This window comes from Neomonachus schauinslandi, chromosome 6, assembly GCF_002201575.2.
Source record: "Neomonachus schauinslandi chromosome 6, ASM220157v2, whole genome shotgun sequence".
NCBI lineage: Eukaryota > Metazoa > Chordata > Mammalia > Carnivora > Phocidae > Neomonachus > Neomonachus schauinslandi.
The window spans coordinates 127,947,813-127,966,458 of NC_058408.1; the positions used below are offsets into that span (position 1 = coordinate 127,947,813).

General features: G+C 54.0%; 1 protein-coding gene across 3 annotated transcripts; it reads right to left on the minus strand.

Moving 5' to 3' along the window:
- Positions 1–5,692: 5,692 nt before the first annotated feature.
- On the minus strand, positions 5,693–18,646 carry LDB1 (LIM domain binding 1). Of its 3 annotated transcripts, none has more exons than XM_021699591.2 (11): positions 18,318–18,646; positions 9,966–10,068; positions 9,797–9,841; positions 9,610–9,685; positions 9,399–9,501; positions 9,054–9,226; positions 8,456–8,578; positions 7,907–7,990; positions 7,687–7,810; positions 7,343–7,485; positions 5,693–6,660 (listed from the first exon to the last, which is right to left on the minus strand). In XM_021699591.2, the coding sequence occupies exons 1-11, from the start codon at positions 18,340–18,342 to the stop codon at positions 6,430–6,432; spliced, it is 1,230 nt and encodes a 409-aa protein (XP_021555266.1). In that variant the 5' UTR covers positions 18,343–18,646; the 3' UTR covers positions 5,693–6,429. The 3 variants fall into 3 exon arrangements, with proteins under 3 accessions (XP_021555266.1, XP_021555265.1, XP_021555267.1); XM_021699590.2 differs by having other exon boundaries at positions 7,337–7,485; XM_021699592.2 differs by lacking the exon at positions 18,318–18,646 and adding an exon at positions 12,647–12,952 and having other exon boundaries at positions 7,337–7,485.

Sequence of the window (18,646 nt, forward strand, 5' to 3'; positions counted from 1 at the left end):
CAATCCATTACACTTAAGATTTTTTTTTTTTTTTGAGAGAGAGAGTGAGCGAGAAAGAGAGCACAGGAGCAGGGGCAGAGGGAGAGGGAGAAGCCGACTCCCCTGCTGAGCAGGAAGCCCAAACAGGGCTCTGTCCCAGGACCCCAGGATCATGACCCGAACAGAAGGCAGATGCTTAACCAACTGAACCACCCAGGCACCCTAACAACCCATTACATTTAGATGAAATTCAAAATCCTTGCTGACTCTATGACCTTGGGCAAGTTGCTTGGCCTCTCCTGGCCCTTAGTTTTCCCCCTTAGTTTCTGGCTGTTAGCAGTCTCCTCTTAGTGGGAGATAATAACAGCACCTAAACACAGAAGTGTGGTTAGCTTTTTTTTTTTTAAGATTTTATTTATTTGCGAGAGAGAGAATGAGAGACAGAGAGCATGAGAGGGAGGAGGGTCAGAGGGAGAAGCAGACTCCCTGCTGAGCAGGGAGCCTGATGCGGGACTCGATCCCGGGACTCCGGGATCATGACCTGAGCCGAAGGCAGTTGCTTAACCAACTGAGCCACCCAGGCGCCCCGTGGTTAGCTTTTAATGAGATCATTGATATAAGGGATTTCTCACAACACCTGGGGCAGAATGGATGTTAACTGCTAACAACATCATCATCGTCATCAACACCACGGTATTGTCCCATCTGGTCTTAGCCTCTTTCTTGTGACCATTTCCTCTTGCTCACTAGACTCAGATCCCACTGGTGTTCTATCCTTCGAAACTGCCAAGCATTTCCCAGCATCAGGACCTGCTTCCTCTACCTGAAATCCTCTTCCCTATGCTCTTCACCTGGTGAAGCACTCCTCACCCTTCATGTCTTAGCTGATAGAACTTGGAGAGGCCTTCCTTAACATACCGATTGAACCACCGAGGTGCCCCCTCACCACCAAAATAAAGTTTTAGGAATACAGGTATCACCCGCTTTTCAAAAGTTCATGTTGAAAAAAAAAACCTTCACGTTAAACCACTTCACTTTTATGAAAGACCTCCCTTAGTACCTATTTTCAATAACTGAAAGAAGTCTGAAGAAGATTTTCACTTTTGGGGCACCTGGGTGGCGCAATTAAGCATCTGACTCTTGGTTTCAGCTCAGGTCACGATCTCAGGATTGTGAGATCAAGCCCTACATCGGGCTCCATGCTCAGTGCAGAGTCTGCTTAGGACTCTCTCTCACTTAAATAAGTAAGTAAGTAAGTAAGTAAATCTTTTTTTAAAAAGCCTGAAAGGTTATTTTTTGAGTCTGGGAATGCTCAAAAAATTTTTCCATATAAATTATTGGTAATTGCTTCTTTACACCATTTTGTTACAGGTTTCATGGGAATGTTCTACTTTCAGATAGTGGGGAAAATCTGTACATATAGCAAAGATAAATATATAAAGAGGAAAAAAGAATGTTGGAATGGTGGGAGAGGAGTGGGATGGGAACGGATCACAGATTTCAGTTATTTCCAAGGTCCTTGTTTTCATGTTAATGAGTTCTTATAACAGTATTATAAATAAATAAATGTGTCCTGTGCATGGAACAATGAAAAGAACGTGTCATGAACCAAAGTTATGATTAATCTAATTCTGTGCACCTGACATCCTTAAAGGAAAAGGAGAGAAATTACGCTTACCTTCTCCAGACAGACTTACTTATTTGGGAATGATGGTGAAAAGATTCTTCACCCCCAACCCTCTCTAGGATTTTTCTCCAGGGACTGTCTCTAGTTTCTCCTCCTGCAGAGGTGAGCTGGTGGGGCAGCAATGAGGGGAGTAATCCAGGGTTTGGCTACTTCAGGAAAAGGGTCCCGGAATTGGTGGGAAAATGGACCCTTCCCAAGGCTGGAATAGGAACCTGGAGATGTGGGTCAGCTTCCATTCCTATCCAGCTTCCCCTACTCTCCAGGCTAAGAAGGGCAGGTGTGTAGTCTCCCACCCACTTCCTGTTGCGATTCGTCAAAGACCTCAGGGTGGGGGTGGGGAGGAGCCTCAGAGGTGGGTCCTGAGAGGTGGGACTGTGGCCACATGGTAGACAGTTGTAAGCAGTCTGGATACTGGGGAACTGGGACCAGGAGGGGTCAAACCCAGCATCTTTGAAGTTCAGCTTAGAACTGGGCTGCTGATTCAAAACATTTTACATACTCTCTTCCTTTCAGCCTGGCCCAGAATACTCCTGGGCCATTCTCAGCACTTCTTGCTCCTCCTTTGCTTGCCTTCCCTGCCCATCCTCCTTCATCCAGGCTGTAGCTCCAATCCCGTACCCTCACCTCAACTTCTACCAATCCCCAAGATAAGGCCCTACTTTATGAAGTAAGGGTTAGGGGAAAGCCCTGGGGGAGCAGCTTAGAACTTTTCACCTTTCGTAAGGGACTTGAGGTCAGATTGAACTGAGTTGGTCTGGCTGGGCTGGAATCTTACCTTTGGGGAAGGGGCTAGAGGTCAGGCTGGATTAGGCTAAGAGTATAAAAGAGGTGCTGGAATCAGGCTCCCTGCTCAGCGGGGAGCCTGCTTCTCCCTCTCCCACTCCCCCCGCTTGTGTTCCCTCTCTTGCTGTGTCTCTGTCAAAATAAATAAATAAAATCTTTAAAAAAAAAAAAGGCGGGGGGCACCTGGGTGGCTCAGTCGTTAAGCGTCTGCCTTCGGCTCAGGTCATGATCCCGGGCTCCTGGGATCAAGCCCCGCATCGGGCTCCCTGCTCAGGGGGGAGCATGCTTCTCCCTCTCCCACTTCCCCCGCTTGTGTTCCCTCTCTTGCTGTGTCTCTCTCTGTCAAAATAAATAAATAAAATCTTTAAAAAAATAAAAATAAAAGAGGTGCTGGAGGTTGTGCTGGAATTCCTAAGAAAGGGGCTGGAGGTCAGGCTGGATTGAGCTAGAATAGAAACACGGGGAAGGAGCTTGGCTCAGGCTGATCTCAGGGTCTGGGGGTTGAGGGCCTGTGTCTTTGCACTGGGGCTGGCTGGGGTACACAGTTGGGCTGAACCAAACTTTTCAGCATCATGCTGGGGCCTGGGGCTGGGCCTTGAAGGGACTTTCCCTTCCCCCCCACCCTAGCAATTCCTCCAGACTAAGGGCCTTCCCCAGAGGGGCTGCTGTGGCAAACAGGGAGGAGTCAGATCTAGGGCTCCAGAGGAAGTCGCTGGCCACTGTGCTTCCTGAGTTCAAAAAGTGGGTTCCCCTGTCTCTCTGGCTCACTGCCTTCCCCCAAGAAGGGCAGAGTCCAGGCCTGGCAATCTACCTCTTCCCATGACCACTGCCTCTTCCAAAACACACACTCACACACAGAGGATATGAACCTGCAACGTTGTCACACAATTGCTGGTGCAGCAGCCCCATAACACAACACAATACTGCCAAGCCATGCATTTAACAACATACCCTCATTTACGTACTTGTAGCCTCCCAGTCACACCCAACAGTCATGCCTTTTCTGCTTTGTTCAGTACCACATCTCTAGCACCTAGAGTTAGGCCTGACACCTAGAAAGGGCTCAATGAACAAATAAATCCAAGACACATCTCATAAACAAATGCATAGATAAGCCTACATACATATTCACACATGCAATGTGCCCTTACATACCCATATCCAAGCCCTCTCCCAGCCCGGCACATACACATATACACTGGCAGACACTCAGGCAGAAAAGCCAGATGTACACACACCTAGTTCCAAATGCGGACACACTGCAGATCGATGTTACCTAGCACCCCCAGGGTGAGTTGGTGGTAGCAGCTGGCTGGTAAATGTCCATCAGGTCAGGCCTGCAGCGGAATGAAGTGGGCATGTGCACGAATGCAGGCGTTGGGGTCCTGAGGCAACGGGCAGTGAGGAGCTGGGCGGGCGGAGGACGGGCCAAGATACCTATATGGATTGGAGAGGGGGTGGGAAGGGCCATGCAGTCCTTTCCTCTGGTTTCTTCCTGCCAGCTGGGGAGGTGAGAGTAGAGGTACAGGTCTATGAGGCTACTTCAAATCCAAAGACTTTAGTGGGGTAATAGTCTGAGAGGCCGGATTCCCCTGTTGGGATGAAAAGTCTGGGCAGAGGAATTGGTAGGTGCTAAGATCCCATTCCCAACCTAGAGCAGGGTCTCCCTATCTTGCCAATCTTCTTTAATGGTGAGAGAGAAGAGAGAAGGGGACTTGGGAGGAGTCACCACCTGGAAAGGAGTTTAAAAAGCACACCATTCTTCCTTCTACGTAAGGAGCTTCAGGCTGCCCCTAGCAATTGCACTCAGGCATCCTCCTCCATGTCCCCACCCAAAGTCAGCAAGCAGACAAACGATCCAGCTACTCTTACTTCCCCACCCAGGACCTAACACCAGGGGATGCTAGCTCAGAGAGCACAGCTGGGTTGGTAGGCTGGAGGCTGGGTAGGGGCAGGAATCTCACTGACAAAAACAGGACCAAGTCTCCCAGTCATTCTAACCACCCAAAGCTCCTTCAACCCAAGCCTAGGCAAGGACCCCTCCCCCTCCCCAACAGCTGATCCAGGGCCTTCCATCCTAGGAAACCTGCCTCAGGAAGGCCATCTGTCTGGCAGCCCCACGGCAGTTGGGGGTGAGGAATAATTGTCCCACGGGAGGGAGTCAACTTTTGAGGGAGACAGGGCCAGTCTGGGACAGGAGGAGCAATGGCAGAAGAGTAAGGGGAAAAGATGAGACTGAAGGGGGATCCACAAACATATTCCCACTTCCTTCCTAATAACTGGTTTTAGGGACTGTAGGAAGGAGGGGGGGAAAGACTGCTTGGGACTGAGTTATTAGGCATCAATGACCAACCAAGACAACACTCTCAAACCAAAAAGTCTCTTTATTGATCGGTACCATACATGACTCAAATGGCCCAAAAAAAAAAGGCATTACATTTGGGGTGGGATATCCATCTTCCCCACCCCTTCCCTCAGCTCGACACAATACCCTCCCAACAGTGGCAGCTGGAGTGAAGGAAACTGGGTGTGGGGGACCCCAGAATCCAGAAGGAAGAGTAGGGGAGAGAGGTGGTGCTAACACTTCTGGAACTGGCCACAGGAAAAGGCAGAGAAGCCACAGAGCTGGGCCCAGACCCATGGGACCCTACTCCTGGCCTCACCCTGGGCCCAGAGCCTCGGAGTGTCCAACTGTGAAACAGAGCTGAGGATCCTGGCTGCTTCCCCCCTCCCTTCTACGAGGAAGGGGATAGAAGGGATATTGGAGATGAAGACCCTTTACTTCAGCTGGGGAACAGAGGTCTATTGCTCCCAGGTGGGCTTAGAGCTGGGACATCCTCCGTGGCTCCTTCCCCTCTTTGGAGGACAGGGGAGGACTAGATACACAGTTTGAGGAGTTGGTGGGAAGAGAGTACTGGAAAGAGTGGATGAGCCCCTCCCCCTCCATCCCATGCCAGCCCAGCTGAGACAAAACAAACAGTGACAAACAAGGCGCTCCCTTCCTGCCACACTTCCTAAGGGAGGGAGCCTCCCGTCCCCCCATCCAAGACAGCTGCTCTAGTGGAGGACTTGTAAAGAATATACACGCCATGGGGGAGGGGGTTGGGGGTGGGATAGTGGGGGTCACAAGCACTAGGACAGCAGGCCAGAGTCCTGGAGAATGGGGAAACAGAGACAACAGCAGGGGGTTGTCACAAAGATGAGGCCATCAATGGTCCCCTACCCCAAGGTATGCCTTCCCCAGCTCCAGTCACCCCAGAGGAAAAGGGAAGAGAGATGATAAAGAATCTCCTTGGTCTGAAGCTCTCAAACTGTATAAAATGGTAATACATACCCCCCTACCCCCACACTCACCTCCACCTGGGCCCTAAGCCCCACATTTGCCAGGAGTAGGGAGGTAGCTGGACTTTTTAATAAGGGGAAGAGGGGGTACATGAGTGATTTTTTTTTAAACTTACATTTTTAATAATATTATTTTTTTAAAAACTTGGGAGCTGGCATAGGTGGCTGCAGGGAGGAGCTAGAGCTTTACCCCTCTACTACCAGCCACCCAGGGGAAGGTTTAGGAAAGGGGCACTCAACCAAGCCCCATAACTTTAAGTCCCTAGGGGCTGTGGGATAAACAACCCCAGGCTTGAAGGGGATGGAATCAGGAGGATGTGGAACCCAGAACCTGGGGTAAAGATGGAGGCAAATGCCCTGGGGGTGGTCAGGACATTTCTGAGAGGCCCAGGGTCCACAGAGGCATCCACATGAGCACCCCTTTCCCCCAAAAAGGCTCTGCAGAGGCCAGGCCCAGCCCAGGGCCACTGGGGGGGCAAATCTTGGCACCTGCCCCCAGTGAGTCCAGTTCCTCCCTGATGTGGGTGGATGGAGGCTACCCATTTTAGATGCTCAGTCTCTTCATTCTGTCTTCTGCTCCCTAGGGCTGCGAGGGGTGGGGCAGGCAGGCAGAGCGCTGGGTGGCCATGGCAAGGCCTTTACTGGGAGGCCTGTGACGTGGGGTTCTCCGATTTGCTTTCTTGGCTGGATGGAGGCTTGCTGTTCCAGGGGCTGTTGGCGCCCAGGGCGGGGGAGTTGTTAAAGCTGTCCTCGTCGTCAATGCCGTTGGCCGCGTCAAACTGGGTGTTCTCCAGCCGGGTGATGAGCCTCTCGTCCTCGTCCCCGAACTCCCCGCCCATCAGGGTGGGCTCCCCCACCACCATCACATCCTGAGAGTGGCGGAGGTCCCCAAACATAATCGGGGCAGGGGCTCGCCCAGCCCAGGGCAGCAGAGAGCCCCAATACCCACCCAGGAAACTCAACACCCCCAACCCCTTCTCACCCAAATTTAAAACCCCAACTCCTCTGACACTCTCAGGATCCCTGGAATCCTTCCCACTGAAGGACTGCAGAGCATCACAAACACTAGATTCTAGGAGAAGTCAATCTACTCCCCTCACTCCCTAGTTCATATCCCCCAAACTTCAGGGCGCTCCTAAACTTCCTGTTTAGGAAGCAGAGAAAAAACACCAAATAGGGAAAGCGTGTGCATGTGCATATGTGCGTATTCTAGATTCGCACATGTTGAAATTCACGTGTCCCTCTGTCAGTGTGTGTGTATCTGATGGTATATGGGCCTCTAAGCTCTCTCTCCTGAACATCCATGTTCTAACAGCTGTCTCTGTCCCTTTATGTCCTATGTTCTGTCTGAGTCTGTGATCACAACCATGGCATGTGACTGACAAGGACTCTCATCAGTGACAGGAGCCAGCCCATGCTGGCAGAGCACACCAGGAAAAACTCTTTGCTTCTATGCCTGCTAGTGAGCTCAGGCTGGGACAGGGTCAAAGGTTAGGGGTCAGCAGTAGGGCAGCCCAGAAGAGAGAAGAAAGCCGAGATGCTTACAGGTACCTGGCTGGAGAGGGCGAAGGTGCTGGCTGGGCTTTTCTTCTTGCTGTTGCTGTTGTTGGCGTTGCCACCCCCCGAGCTCATGGTGCTGCCCCCTGACATCTTTCGTTTCCGCCGCTTGCTGGGCTGCTGCCGCGCGGGCTCCGCTGTACCAGGGAAAGGAGATTCAGGAGGGGCAAGACCTCGGGTCCCTTGTGCCCCATTCTGGCCCCTAGGGAGCCTGAGCCTACCCCAATCCCAATCTCACAGACCCAAGAGCAAGGAAGGGGCTTCATGAGGAGAGAGACCCAGCGCTGGGGAGCGTCACCAGACCCCGGTAAGAGCAGGGGCAGGTGGAAGGCACTCACCGGGGGGTGCTACCATGCGCTGCCACTTCTGGAAAAGGCAGGTCTTGAGGCAGTCACGGGGGCTGAGGCTGTAGGTCTTGTGACGGGACATGAGCTCCTGCATGGGCTCGAGTATCACACAGAGCTGAGGGGAGACCGGGGGGTGGCTTGTCAGGGGAGAGCTGACATGGAGTTGACACCAAATGGGATGGGGGCAGAAACCGGGTGGTCAAGGACTCACTCGGAGGTAGTTGAGAGTGGAATTGGACAGCCCACACCGGGTGATATTTTTGGAGAGCTGATCCAACATCTGGGGGTCCTGGGCCTAGGTGAGGAGAAAGAACAGAACACTAGCACCTGGGTTGCATCTGCTCACCTGACCTATCACCTGGGCCTCATGACACTCCTGAGAGAAGAGGGGCTCTTATGAAACCCATTTTTCAGACGGAGATACTCCAACTCTCTGTCTGAGGTCACGGTCAAGAAATGGCAGACCTTGGGCGCCTGGGTGGCTCAGTTGGTTAGGCGACTGCCTTCGGCTCAGGTCATGATCCTAGAGTCCCTGGATCGAGTCCCGCATCAGACTCCCTGCTCGGCGGGGAGCCTGCTTCTCCCTCTGACCCTCCCCCGCTCCTCATGTGCTCTCTCTCTCTCATTCTCTCCGTCTCAAATAAATAAATAAAATCTTTAAAAAAAAAAAAAGAAAGAAAGAAATGGCAGACCTTGTGCCACCCACCCTTCCCAGTGCCTGCCCTCAACCCCTGCAGCTTGGGTCCTGCCCACAACTCACATGCATGGCAAGGATGCTGCGGGGGATGAGCTCTCGGTGCTGCCGGATGCTGAAGTGCCACGTCTTTATCCGCATCATGTCATCAAACATGAACTCTAGGTACAACCGGCCCTCCACACACACCTGGAGACAAGCTTGTCACATCTCGGCCCCCTCCCCACGTACCTGAAAGTATACCTGTTCTCCCGTTTGCTCACAACTCTCCCACTGAATACACTTCTGCCATCTGCCCATAAATCTGGGTGCATAACTGACAAAGACCATTCCCTCATACACCTGTCACAAGCCTGGCCCTTACACACACACACACACACACACACGCAGTAGAAATGTTGAACAGACCCTTGACCTCTTCCCAAGTAGCTAGTGATACACTCATCTGCTATAAACTCATTCACTGGTATACCCCTGCAGCCCAGAAAACCGTCATGTACAAACTCAGTAAATGCTTGATGGATGCTGCAGCATGCCTGCCCTCCCTTCTCGTCTTGCCACTTCCTGTTTTGCCTCCCGGGGGAACAGCTGAGTATATTTTGGGAGAAAGGAGGGGAATCAAACCCAGGTGCTTCAGTGTTCCACATCCAGCTGGGCTGCTGACCTGGGTGAACATGGGTTTGCCGTGCTGGGTCACCATGCTGCCTTGGTCACAGTCGAGGGACACAAAGTTGCTGTGGAATGCCTCCTTGGGATGCTTAAGCACATAGTACAGCTCCGTAGCACCCCCTTCAAAGATGCTGCGGAAGTAGCGTGGGATCAAGGTCCGGCCAATGGCTGTAGAGATGGGACAAACTCAATAGAACAGAAGGACCTCCAAAGGGGTCAGACAGATGCCATCATTGCCAAAACAGATCCCCGGAGACAAATACCTACTCCCAGTCCTTAGATGGACACAGAAGGTATTACTCTCACAGCAGAACCAGCAGGACCCCCAGAGGCCACTCACTATATCTCTTTGGTCCATCCTCCAGGCAGAAAGTGATGGTTAACATGGCATCATCCTCAAAGAACTCAGTTGTGAAAGCATCCCACCAGAGATTGTCACACTCCTAAGGAGCACAGGGCGGGATGTTTGTGTGTGTGTGTGTGTGTCAGAAGACACCCCACAGGGGTTCCCAGATGGTCCTCCCCTCCCAGCCCTTTTCCCCTGGCCATACCTCTGTCCAGTTTTGAAGCCGTTTGTTAAGCTCAAATATTCTGTAGTCAGTTTGGTTGCCATATGGTGTGTGCCTCCTGAGGGAAGTGAAGAAGGGAGGTCAGTAGGAAAAGAGCCTCCCCACCCCCGCCCTTCTGCCTTCACCCATATAATGGAAAGCACCTTCCTCCTCACTGGACTCCACTTACCCAATCCCAGGCTCCAGGTACGTAGGCGGGTACATGGGAGTTGGGCTGTGTAAGGGAAGAGGCTATGAGAATGGCGGTGGAAGACAGGAATTATTAGGGAGTGTCACTCCCTCCCCCTTTTCAGGCAGGATCCCATCTGAAGAAGAGATGGGAAGTAGATAAGACTCACCCCACATCCCGATCTAGCATGGTGCCGGGATGGAAAGGAGGGAAGGCGTTGCCGTTCGGGGGCTCCTTCGGTGAGTACAGCTTGAATGACTTTGAGGAACAACCTAGGAGGCAAAGGAAAAAAGGGTCCCCTGAGTCCCAAGGATCTTTCCTGGAAGTCTCCTAGACTGTGTGGACAGGGACTGGTCTTCCAGAGCCCCCGGAGTGGGTGGACTAGGGGAGGGGGATGACCCTAAGGAACACCTACCTCTGCTTCTAAATCTAGCTTCACTTTTGTTTTATCATGAAACTAGAAGTACTCAGCCCTAATACCCAAGACCCCATTTCTTCATGTGGCTGAACCCTGGATGAGAGAACTGAAGCTGGGAAATGTCAATACCATAGAATAAATGAATATCCAAACACTAGAATCTAATTTTGATAAATCCCCCTTCCATCTGTATCATATTGTTCAATCATCACAACTACCTTGTGAGGTAGCAGGGTCAACTATAAAATCCCCATTTTACAGATGAGGCAAAGGAAAGCTCAAGGGGACTTGCCAAGATGATAGAGCTAGTAACTGGCAGAGCTAGGACTTGAGCCTAGATCTGATTCCCATATCCTGTAGTATTTCCACCCCTCTATTGCCCTCTGGAGACCAGGCTGGGGGAGGGGATACGGGGGGGGGGGGGTGGAATTTGCCAACTCCCTGCCCCTCCTCCAGCCCCAGGGTCTCAGGAGGGCAGGGGATAGAAAGATAAAGGGGAGTGGGTGCCTGCTGGGTGCCTCCCACCAGATAACCAGTTGGGCCTTCTGCCTCCCCCACCAACGGCCACTCCCTTATCAGCCCAGCCCCCTCCCCCACACCCACCATGGGTCTAGTATTGTCTCCAAACCAGAAACCCAAAGCCTCAACCTCCTTTCATTTCTGAGACTTGCAGTGGGGAAGGGAGATAGCCAGGCTTCCAATGGATTCCACTGTATTTACAAACCTAGGCCTGGGAAGGAACCTAGGTTCCAGGGGGCTCAGTCTAGGAGGCAAGTGGTAACTAGACAGAGGTCTCTGCTTATGTGTCTCTGTGCATGGGCACACATATCCCCTATCCACCTTAATGAGCAGCACACTGTTCCTGGAGTACTGTTTCCTGGAAGTATTACATTCATAGTTGGGTATGAACCAGGCACCCCTGCAATCTTATCTTCCCCCTCCCAACCAGATAGGAGGGGAAACTGAGGCACAGAAACAAAGGTCCTAGCCCCAGTCATAGGTGCTTCCAGGCATCCCCAAAACTTGATTGCATTTGGAAGGGGGACCATATTGGCTGTATCTAAGCCCCCTCCCCAAATTAGATACAAAATCTATTTTGTTCCTTAGGGGGAAGAGACAAAAGAAGACCCTGTGCCAACATGCATCATTTAATTATCTCTCCAGGGCCCCCTCCTCACAATATGGGCAAAGGAACGTCCCAGAGGGGCCTACACTACACAGTTCCTGAGGGTGCCAAGACTCAGAGCCTGTGTGTGCCTGTACACACATGTGCATCATCCTGCCTAGCAGGCTTCCACCCTCAGCTCGCCCTGACTTGCCTAGCAAGAGCTGGAACCCAGCAGCCCCAGGCAGGATCAGGGTGCCTGCAACAGGCCCTTGCTCCGTACACGATCTCTCACAGGCCACATCCACATGCCCCCAGCACAGCGCACAGCCTTCACATGCCAGTCTGGACTGAATGAGGAGCCTGTATCCTTAGGAAAGAGACAGTCGCCCCACCCCCCCCCAGCCCCAAGTCTCCCCACTCTGTAGACAGGTAGAATAAGGCCACGTAGGTGGCCCCGGCTCCCAGAGCCTACCAAAGGCCAGGTCTGGCCAATGAACCCAAGAGTCTAGATTATGAGACCTGGCCCTTGCCCCCTAACTAGGCCATCCTTTCCCCAAAAGCATCACCGCCCCTGCCCCACAGTTTCAGGGCTACTTGGGAGAAATGTGTCAGCTCAAGACCCTCAGGAGAAGAGAGGCAGCACACTTGGGTTCCTCTCTAATTTTGAAAAAAGTTTCAAGAGCTTCAATTTCTCTCACCAGAGACCTGGCAGACATTGCCTGGGGCTGGGTAACAGTTCTGAAGAGCTAAAGCCCAAAGTTCTAAGGCCTCTATTTACACCTCCAGTGAATGGACACAAACAAACTCGGCATCTCTTCGGAGCCATAGCAACTCCCAGTAGCCCCAGCACAAGGGCTTGGGAGTGAGAAGAGAAGGGGAGGGAACATCACCCAGACCATCTGTCCCTGTTGCTGCCTGTCCCCAGCAGCAGGGGTAGAGGGAGCAAAGTGGGGGTGGGGGTGAAGGGGATGTGTCATCAGCCTTGGAGTCAGACATAGCCCCCACAAACACACACAACCTCTAGCAATCTGGGAGCCCTTAGGAGGAGGAAGATGAGAGGAAGAGCCCAGAACTAGTAAAGTTTTCTCAGGATGGGAGCTGCATCCTGGGGCTGAGGGGGGCACCTCCAGCTGGGCATTTCCATGGTAACCAGCCTGACCTGAGGGCAGGGCCCCTCCCTTTGGGGGCTGACACAGGTCAGCAGGCCTGAGAGCCCTGGCCTCTCTGAGCTGGGGCACCTCTCCCCCAGCTAGCATACCAGGCCAGGGCCAGATCCAGGATCTTCCACCCACCCCCAAAAGGCTTGCAGGGTGCCCAGACTTACCTGGGAGAACTGAGGGGGCCAGGAGAGGTGCGGGGAGCGGCTGGAAGCCCAGAGGGGCCTTGGCAAGGGTGAGGACTGAGGGGACCAACTTCAGCCGCTCATGTCCCGAGTGGGACAGGCAGGCCTGGCTGGGAGCTCCACTCCACTGGCCGCACAAAGACTCGCATGCACAGCCTCGGCCAGCCCCGCAGCGGCCACAGCCCCGGGGGAAAGTTACAATGGCCACTGGGCCAGGGGCTGGGGGCCAGGGGACCGGCCTGGGGGGCGGGGGGCCGCGGGGAGTCCGGAGCCTTCTTTGTTTGCAAGGTTTCCCTCAACAATGGCTGCTCCGCTCTTTCCTCTCCTCCTCCTCCTCCTCCTCGGCTCTCCCCGCCGCCGCCTCTCGCTGCCTCTGCCTCCAAGCAGCCCGCCCGCCCTCCCCAGGCCAGTAGGCCCCTCCGCGGGAGCACCAGGAGAGGCAGGGCCCGGCACTCACACTCACTCACACTTGCACACGCACAGACACACGCAGCGCCCGCCGGCTCCCTTCCTTTTCTCCCTTTCTATCCCTCCCTCCGCTCGCTCTCCGATCTCCGAGCCTCTCTCAGAATGAGGCCCCAGGGCGGGCGGAGGGTGGAGCTGCCCCCACCGGCCCCGCCCCCTCCCTGCGAGGAAAGAGGAAGAGGGAGAGAGGGAGGGAGGGAGAGACGGAGGCAGGCAGGGAGGACTGCTGAGAAAAACAAAAGAGAGACAGAGACCGAGAGAAGCGAGAGGGAGAGATGGAGACAGAACAGATTGGACCTGGAGAGACCTGGATGGAGGGGAGGTGTGTGGGGCCAGGAACTGAAATGCCCCCAGCCCCCAGCCTGATGCTCAGGGGTGAGCAGGCCAGCCGGAGCCACTGGCAGGGATGCAGAAGGGTGCTCTCCTCTCTGGAGACTCCCAGCATCTTCAAACTGCCTCCCCAACATCCCCCAAATCTCTCTTCCTCTCCACTGTGATCTCTCAGGTTGGAAGGCTGGCGGGAGCTGCCACCCTGGGCTTCGTCGGCCCCTGGTGAAATCCCAGAGCAGCTGGGGGGAGCCTCCAGGGGGTTATTTTTGACAGAGACACACACACTGCTTCAGCAGGTAAACAGTGATTGGAGGGAGGGGGACACTCCAGGCTCCCTGTCCCCAACCCAGCTAAGTTCCTAACTCCCTTCCCTAACCCCCACCACCAGAGTCTCGTGGGTGCAAGGGAAAGAGGCCCTGTCACAGCTAGGGAAAGCCAATTTGCCCATCCAAGGGTCCCCAGAAAGGACCTAGTCTGCTGCTGAATTCTCCCCCATCCCAGGGAAAAACTGTACTGAAGTAGGGCCTGTTCTCCAATGCAAGGGGGAAATCCCAAGAGAGTAGGCGTTTCCAAAACTTGGGTAGTGGGCCGCCTGGGTGGCTCAGTCATTAAGCATCTGCCTTCGGCTCAGGTCATGATCCCAGGCTCAGGTCATGATCCCAGCGTCCTGGGATCGAGCCCCGAACTGGGCTCCCTGCTCAGCAGGAAACCTGCTTCTCCCTCTCCCATTCCCCCTTCTTGTGTTCCCTCTCTTGCTGTGTCTCCCTCTGTCAAATACATAAATAAAATCTTTAAAAAATAATAAATAAATAAATAAAACTTGGGTGGTGGTCCAGGCCCTACTACCTGGACAGATAGGAAAAAGGAAACACACACACACACACACACACAGGGGTGCAGCCATACAGACCTCTGACTGCTTTGCAATTTGAGTCTCTGCTCCTTATTCCCTGCCCTACCCCCCCCAACCACATTCACACAGCCCCACAGCAAGATTTCTCATGACAAACACACTGGTTGACTGTGCAATAATACTGCACCTGGCTCTGTGAACATCCTCCACACATAAATAACACATCTTACTTTCACATAAATCAGAACCTGATACACACAAGCTGCGACATACCTCAAATGCTAAATAAACCCAAACCCAAGACAAACACACACACGTAGTCTATGGCAGCTCTGACTTCTGTACACACTGGGACCTGTGACACATGCCCTTTGACCCCAATACATACACCCAAACTGCATTATAGCCCCAGAACCTGTGACAGACTATTACATACACACCCTGACCTTTTGTTACCAGGGACTTACTCCATAAACCATCCTCCCGAAACCTGCATACCATTCTCCATCATGGTCTGACTATATGATATGCTCCAGCTTTCACAAACGTATTGAAATCTGTGATATTCAGCCAGACCCTGCAACATACTGCCTACCACCAGGAATTGAAATATTCCATTGACTCCCAAATTAGCAGCCCAACTCTGAGATGGCCACACTTCTCCCCTACTGACAGGACAATTCCTGTCATTTGTTTCATGCCTTTAAACTTTCCAAAGTGCATTCATACGCAGTACCTCAAGAGATCCTTACTGACTACAGGGCCAAATATGATGCTAATTTGAACAGATTACAGTGAGACAGGAGGGCCTGAACTGGAACCCTGGACTTCTAACCCCACTCATACAAGCCCAGCCCTGGGGCACTGCAGCCATTCCTATTCCCTCCCCCCTCCAAGGAATGGCCACTCCAGGCCCCAAATGACTGTCTACATGAGGAAGAGGGATGGGTGTGTGCTCTGGCGCCTGTCCCCAGTTTAGAGCTCAGAACCCGCACCCAGTTTGTCTCCTCAAATTTTGGAAAGAAAGGCTCCTAAATACCAAGATGTATCAGGACTCTGGCCCATCACTCAAAAAGGGGCCCTGCTCCTCGTTCCCGTTCTCTAGCAAGTCTGCTCCTCTCTCAGTTCTAACTTAATTCCCCCACTTGCACAGAAGCAGAAGAGGTTCAGCTAAAGAAAGCAAGTCGGAGTTAGAAGGTCCTAAAATTGGGGGAGGCAGTGGGGAGAAAGCAGGGAGCAGCAAAGAATGACAAAGGTGATGAAGGAGCGAAGAGGAAGAGTACCCGTCCTGGAGGTGCTACTCTGAAGGGCAGCAGCCTATCCCAACCCACAGGATAAGGTACCAGCACTGCCCCCTGCCCGGGCCCCTGGGGCTCCCTGACCCAGGCCTCCAGTGTGCCTGCCCCCCTTCCTTTGTCTGTGCCCGGCCTCCCGTTGGCCTGGCGCTCTGCCATCCTCCTCTCCTGGCTCCCAGCCGCCACCACTGCTGCCTCCTCCCCTCCCCCTACTCCTCCCTGCCTTAACCCTTCTGAGCCACATGCTGCCCCAGACAGGCCCTGGCTCCCTCAGCAACCTGCCCTGCCCCAGTGATGCCCCTTAGCAGAGGTTCTCCCTGCTCCTGACCAAAGCTTCAGAAGCTACTACCTACCCCAGAAGCACTATGGGAGCTGGGGGGGAGGGGTAGGGGTGTGTATGTGTGTATCTTGTGGTGTTTCCTTCCGCGTTTGCATGTGTGTGGGTCTGCGTGTGCTCTGGCTTCCCTCAGTCACATGTGTGGGGCATGTGCTGTCTCTGCTGGGCTGGGGGAGGAGGAGGAGCCGGGAGACAGCAGAGCACAAAGGAGAGACTCAGACAGGCAGGCAGGCAGCAGGCAGGCGGCCTGCCAGGGCGCCTCGGCCCCCACCCCAGGCCTGCTCAAGTGGGGGGGGTGGGTCTTTGGGCTTGGACTGTACACGCTGCCATGATGCCCTTGTATTCAACCATGTGCTCCCACCCATCCATACAAGCCTGGTCCCCTCCCTTATTCCAACTCCTAACTCCCACCCCTGGCCACTCTCATGCCCTTCCCCATTTGGTTCTCCTTGAAGTCTAACCTCCATCCACTCTCTGTGGCATCAATCCATGACTTCTTCACATTCAGGGAAAAAAAACTCCCCACTCTTAGCCATCTTTTGCCCCCCTTTCCTCCAGCCAGGCCACCCAGACACACAAAAGGAACATGTCTTTTGGGGCACTGACTGAAGCTGTCCCCCCTCACACACCCCTGTGCATGGGTCCTCTTCCTGTCCCCATGCTGCTCCCAGGGAAACTGAGGGGGAATCTTTATCCTTTTTCCTACTGGACCCAGCACCCTGCCTCAACTTCAGGACCAACCTCTCATCTACCTTCAGCCTGACAACCCTTCCATACCTACCTCCTACCCACTATTTGTAGTAACTAAGAATTAAAATCTAAGACCCAGCTCTCTAGCTTGTTCAGAACCTTAGTTTCTGCTAAGTTCATGTGTGGTGATGGAGGATGAAGGCCATGGGGAGGACTCACAGTGTGGATGGATCTGAATGGGTACCCAGCACAGGGCAATTATAAAGAAAATACACATATAAACATGCACACCAAGCTGGTAGGAGGAGGAATGATGGGGCCAGGCAGGATTCCAGCTTGGCGAGCTCTTCCCTCTCCTCCTCTCCCCCACCCTCTGCAGCAGGAGCCAGGGGTTCCCACACCCGGATATTCCAGGATCCTCAGGCTCTACTAGTCCTCCCTCCCTTAAGGGCCCCATGCCCCTTTAACGTCAGCCTCACCAGGCACTTTAAATGTGTGCCCAGCCCAGCCTGGCCTGTCACATGATTTTCAAGGAAGCTTCCGCACTGGCAGCTCCCCTTGGGGATTGTGTGTATATGTTTGTGTGTGTTGTTTGTGTATAGTGGGGGTTCAGTTGTGAAGTATGGGGCTCCCAGAGAACGAGGCATGTGCAGAAGCAAAGGATCCAAACCAGACTAGATTCTGGGACACCTGACTTTCAGAAGAAAGCTAACTCCAGCTTGGGACAAGATGAGGTCCTGCACATAATTCAAGAACCCAGAGTCCTGAGAATGAGGATAGACAAGTGTGCTGAGGCCCTCTGAAAACTAAGTCTCCAGTCACATAGCCTCCTGGCAGTGAGGTAGAGCCCTCCCCCTCTCCAGGAAAGAACTCAAACCCAGGCTGTCACTAGCAAGAGCTGATAAGTGTTTTGGGGAGACAGGGATCTGGGCCTGAGTCCTCTCCCAAGTTCTCACTTTGGGGTCAAGTATTGCTCCCCTGAACTCGACTCCCACAAATCACTCTATTTCCTAACTTGCTTGGAGCTGCCACATTCCCCCTCCCACCAGGGTGGAGATGCCAGACCCTGAGGGCCTAATTATCTCCCCCCCCCCCCCCCGTTCCCCAGAGTACCTCCTGTCCCTCAGGAGGGCTAACCTTCCCTGGCAACAGGCAGGAAAATTTGGAGGAGGGGGACAAGATGGGCCCCAATCAATCCCTCCCCCCAAACACAGTCCTCAGAAACAGCCTGGAGGGGGGTATCACAGGAAAAGTAAGAGGGGAATAGGCAGCAGGGAAGGGGGGGGGGCAACCCAAACCAGCCAATCACAACTCTATGATGACCTGGGGGGGGTCAAAAGTCCAGACTCACTTCTGATTGGCTAACACACTGGAATTCTGGGAATTTCGGCCCCCCAAACCTCTCCTCAATTAGCCTCCCCCACCAGAACACAAACACACAGACACACACACACCACAGACACACAGACTACCCCTAGCACCCCCTCCCATGCCTCTGGGCTGCTGCGCATTTGCATCTGAGGAAAGCCCTCCCCCGGACTAAGGCCCCGCATACCCCTCACAGCCCCCGGCCTCCGCCATGCCATCGACGCCCCCCCACACAAGTTCTCGCCAAACAAGGCGTGAGGGATCTGCCGGGAGGGCTTGGGAGGGAGGGGCCGGGCGGCCGCGCGCCCCACTCACCAGGACAGGCACAGCCCACTGACATCTTCACATCGCCCGCCGCTGGGGGCCCAGCCGAGTCACGGTGCCCGCCCCGCGCGGGGACAGGCCAGGCATGAGCCGCCGCCGCCGCCCGCGGTCCCGCTGCCCTCGCCGCCGGCCCGGCCCGGCCCGGCCCGGCCTCGGCCCGGTGCTGGCGGCCCCTGGCTGCAGCGAGGGGCCTGTCAGGCGCGGAGCAGACAGGAAGGAAGGAAGCCAGGCAGGAAGGCGAGCTGCCTCTGCGTGTGTGCGCGCGGGTGTGCGTCTCCGGAGTGTGTGTCCGTGTGTGCGCGTGTGCGTGTGCGTGTCTG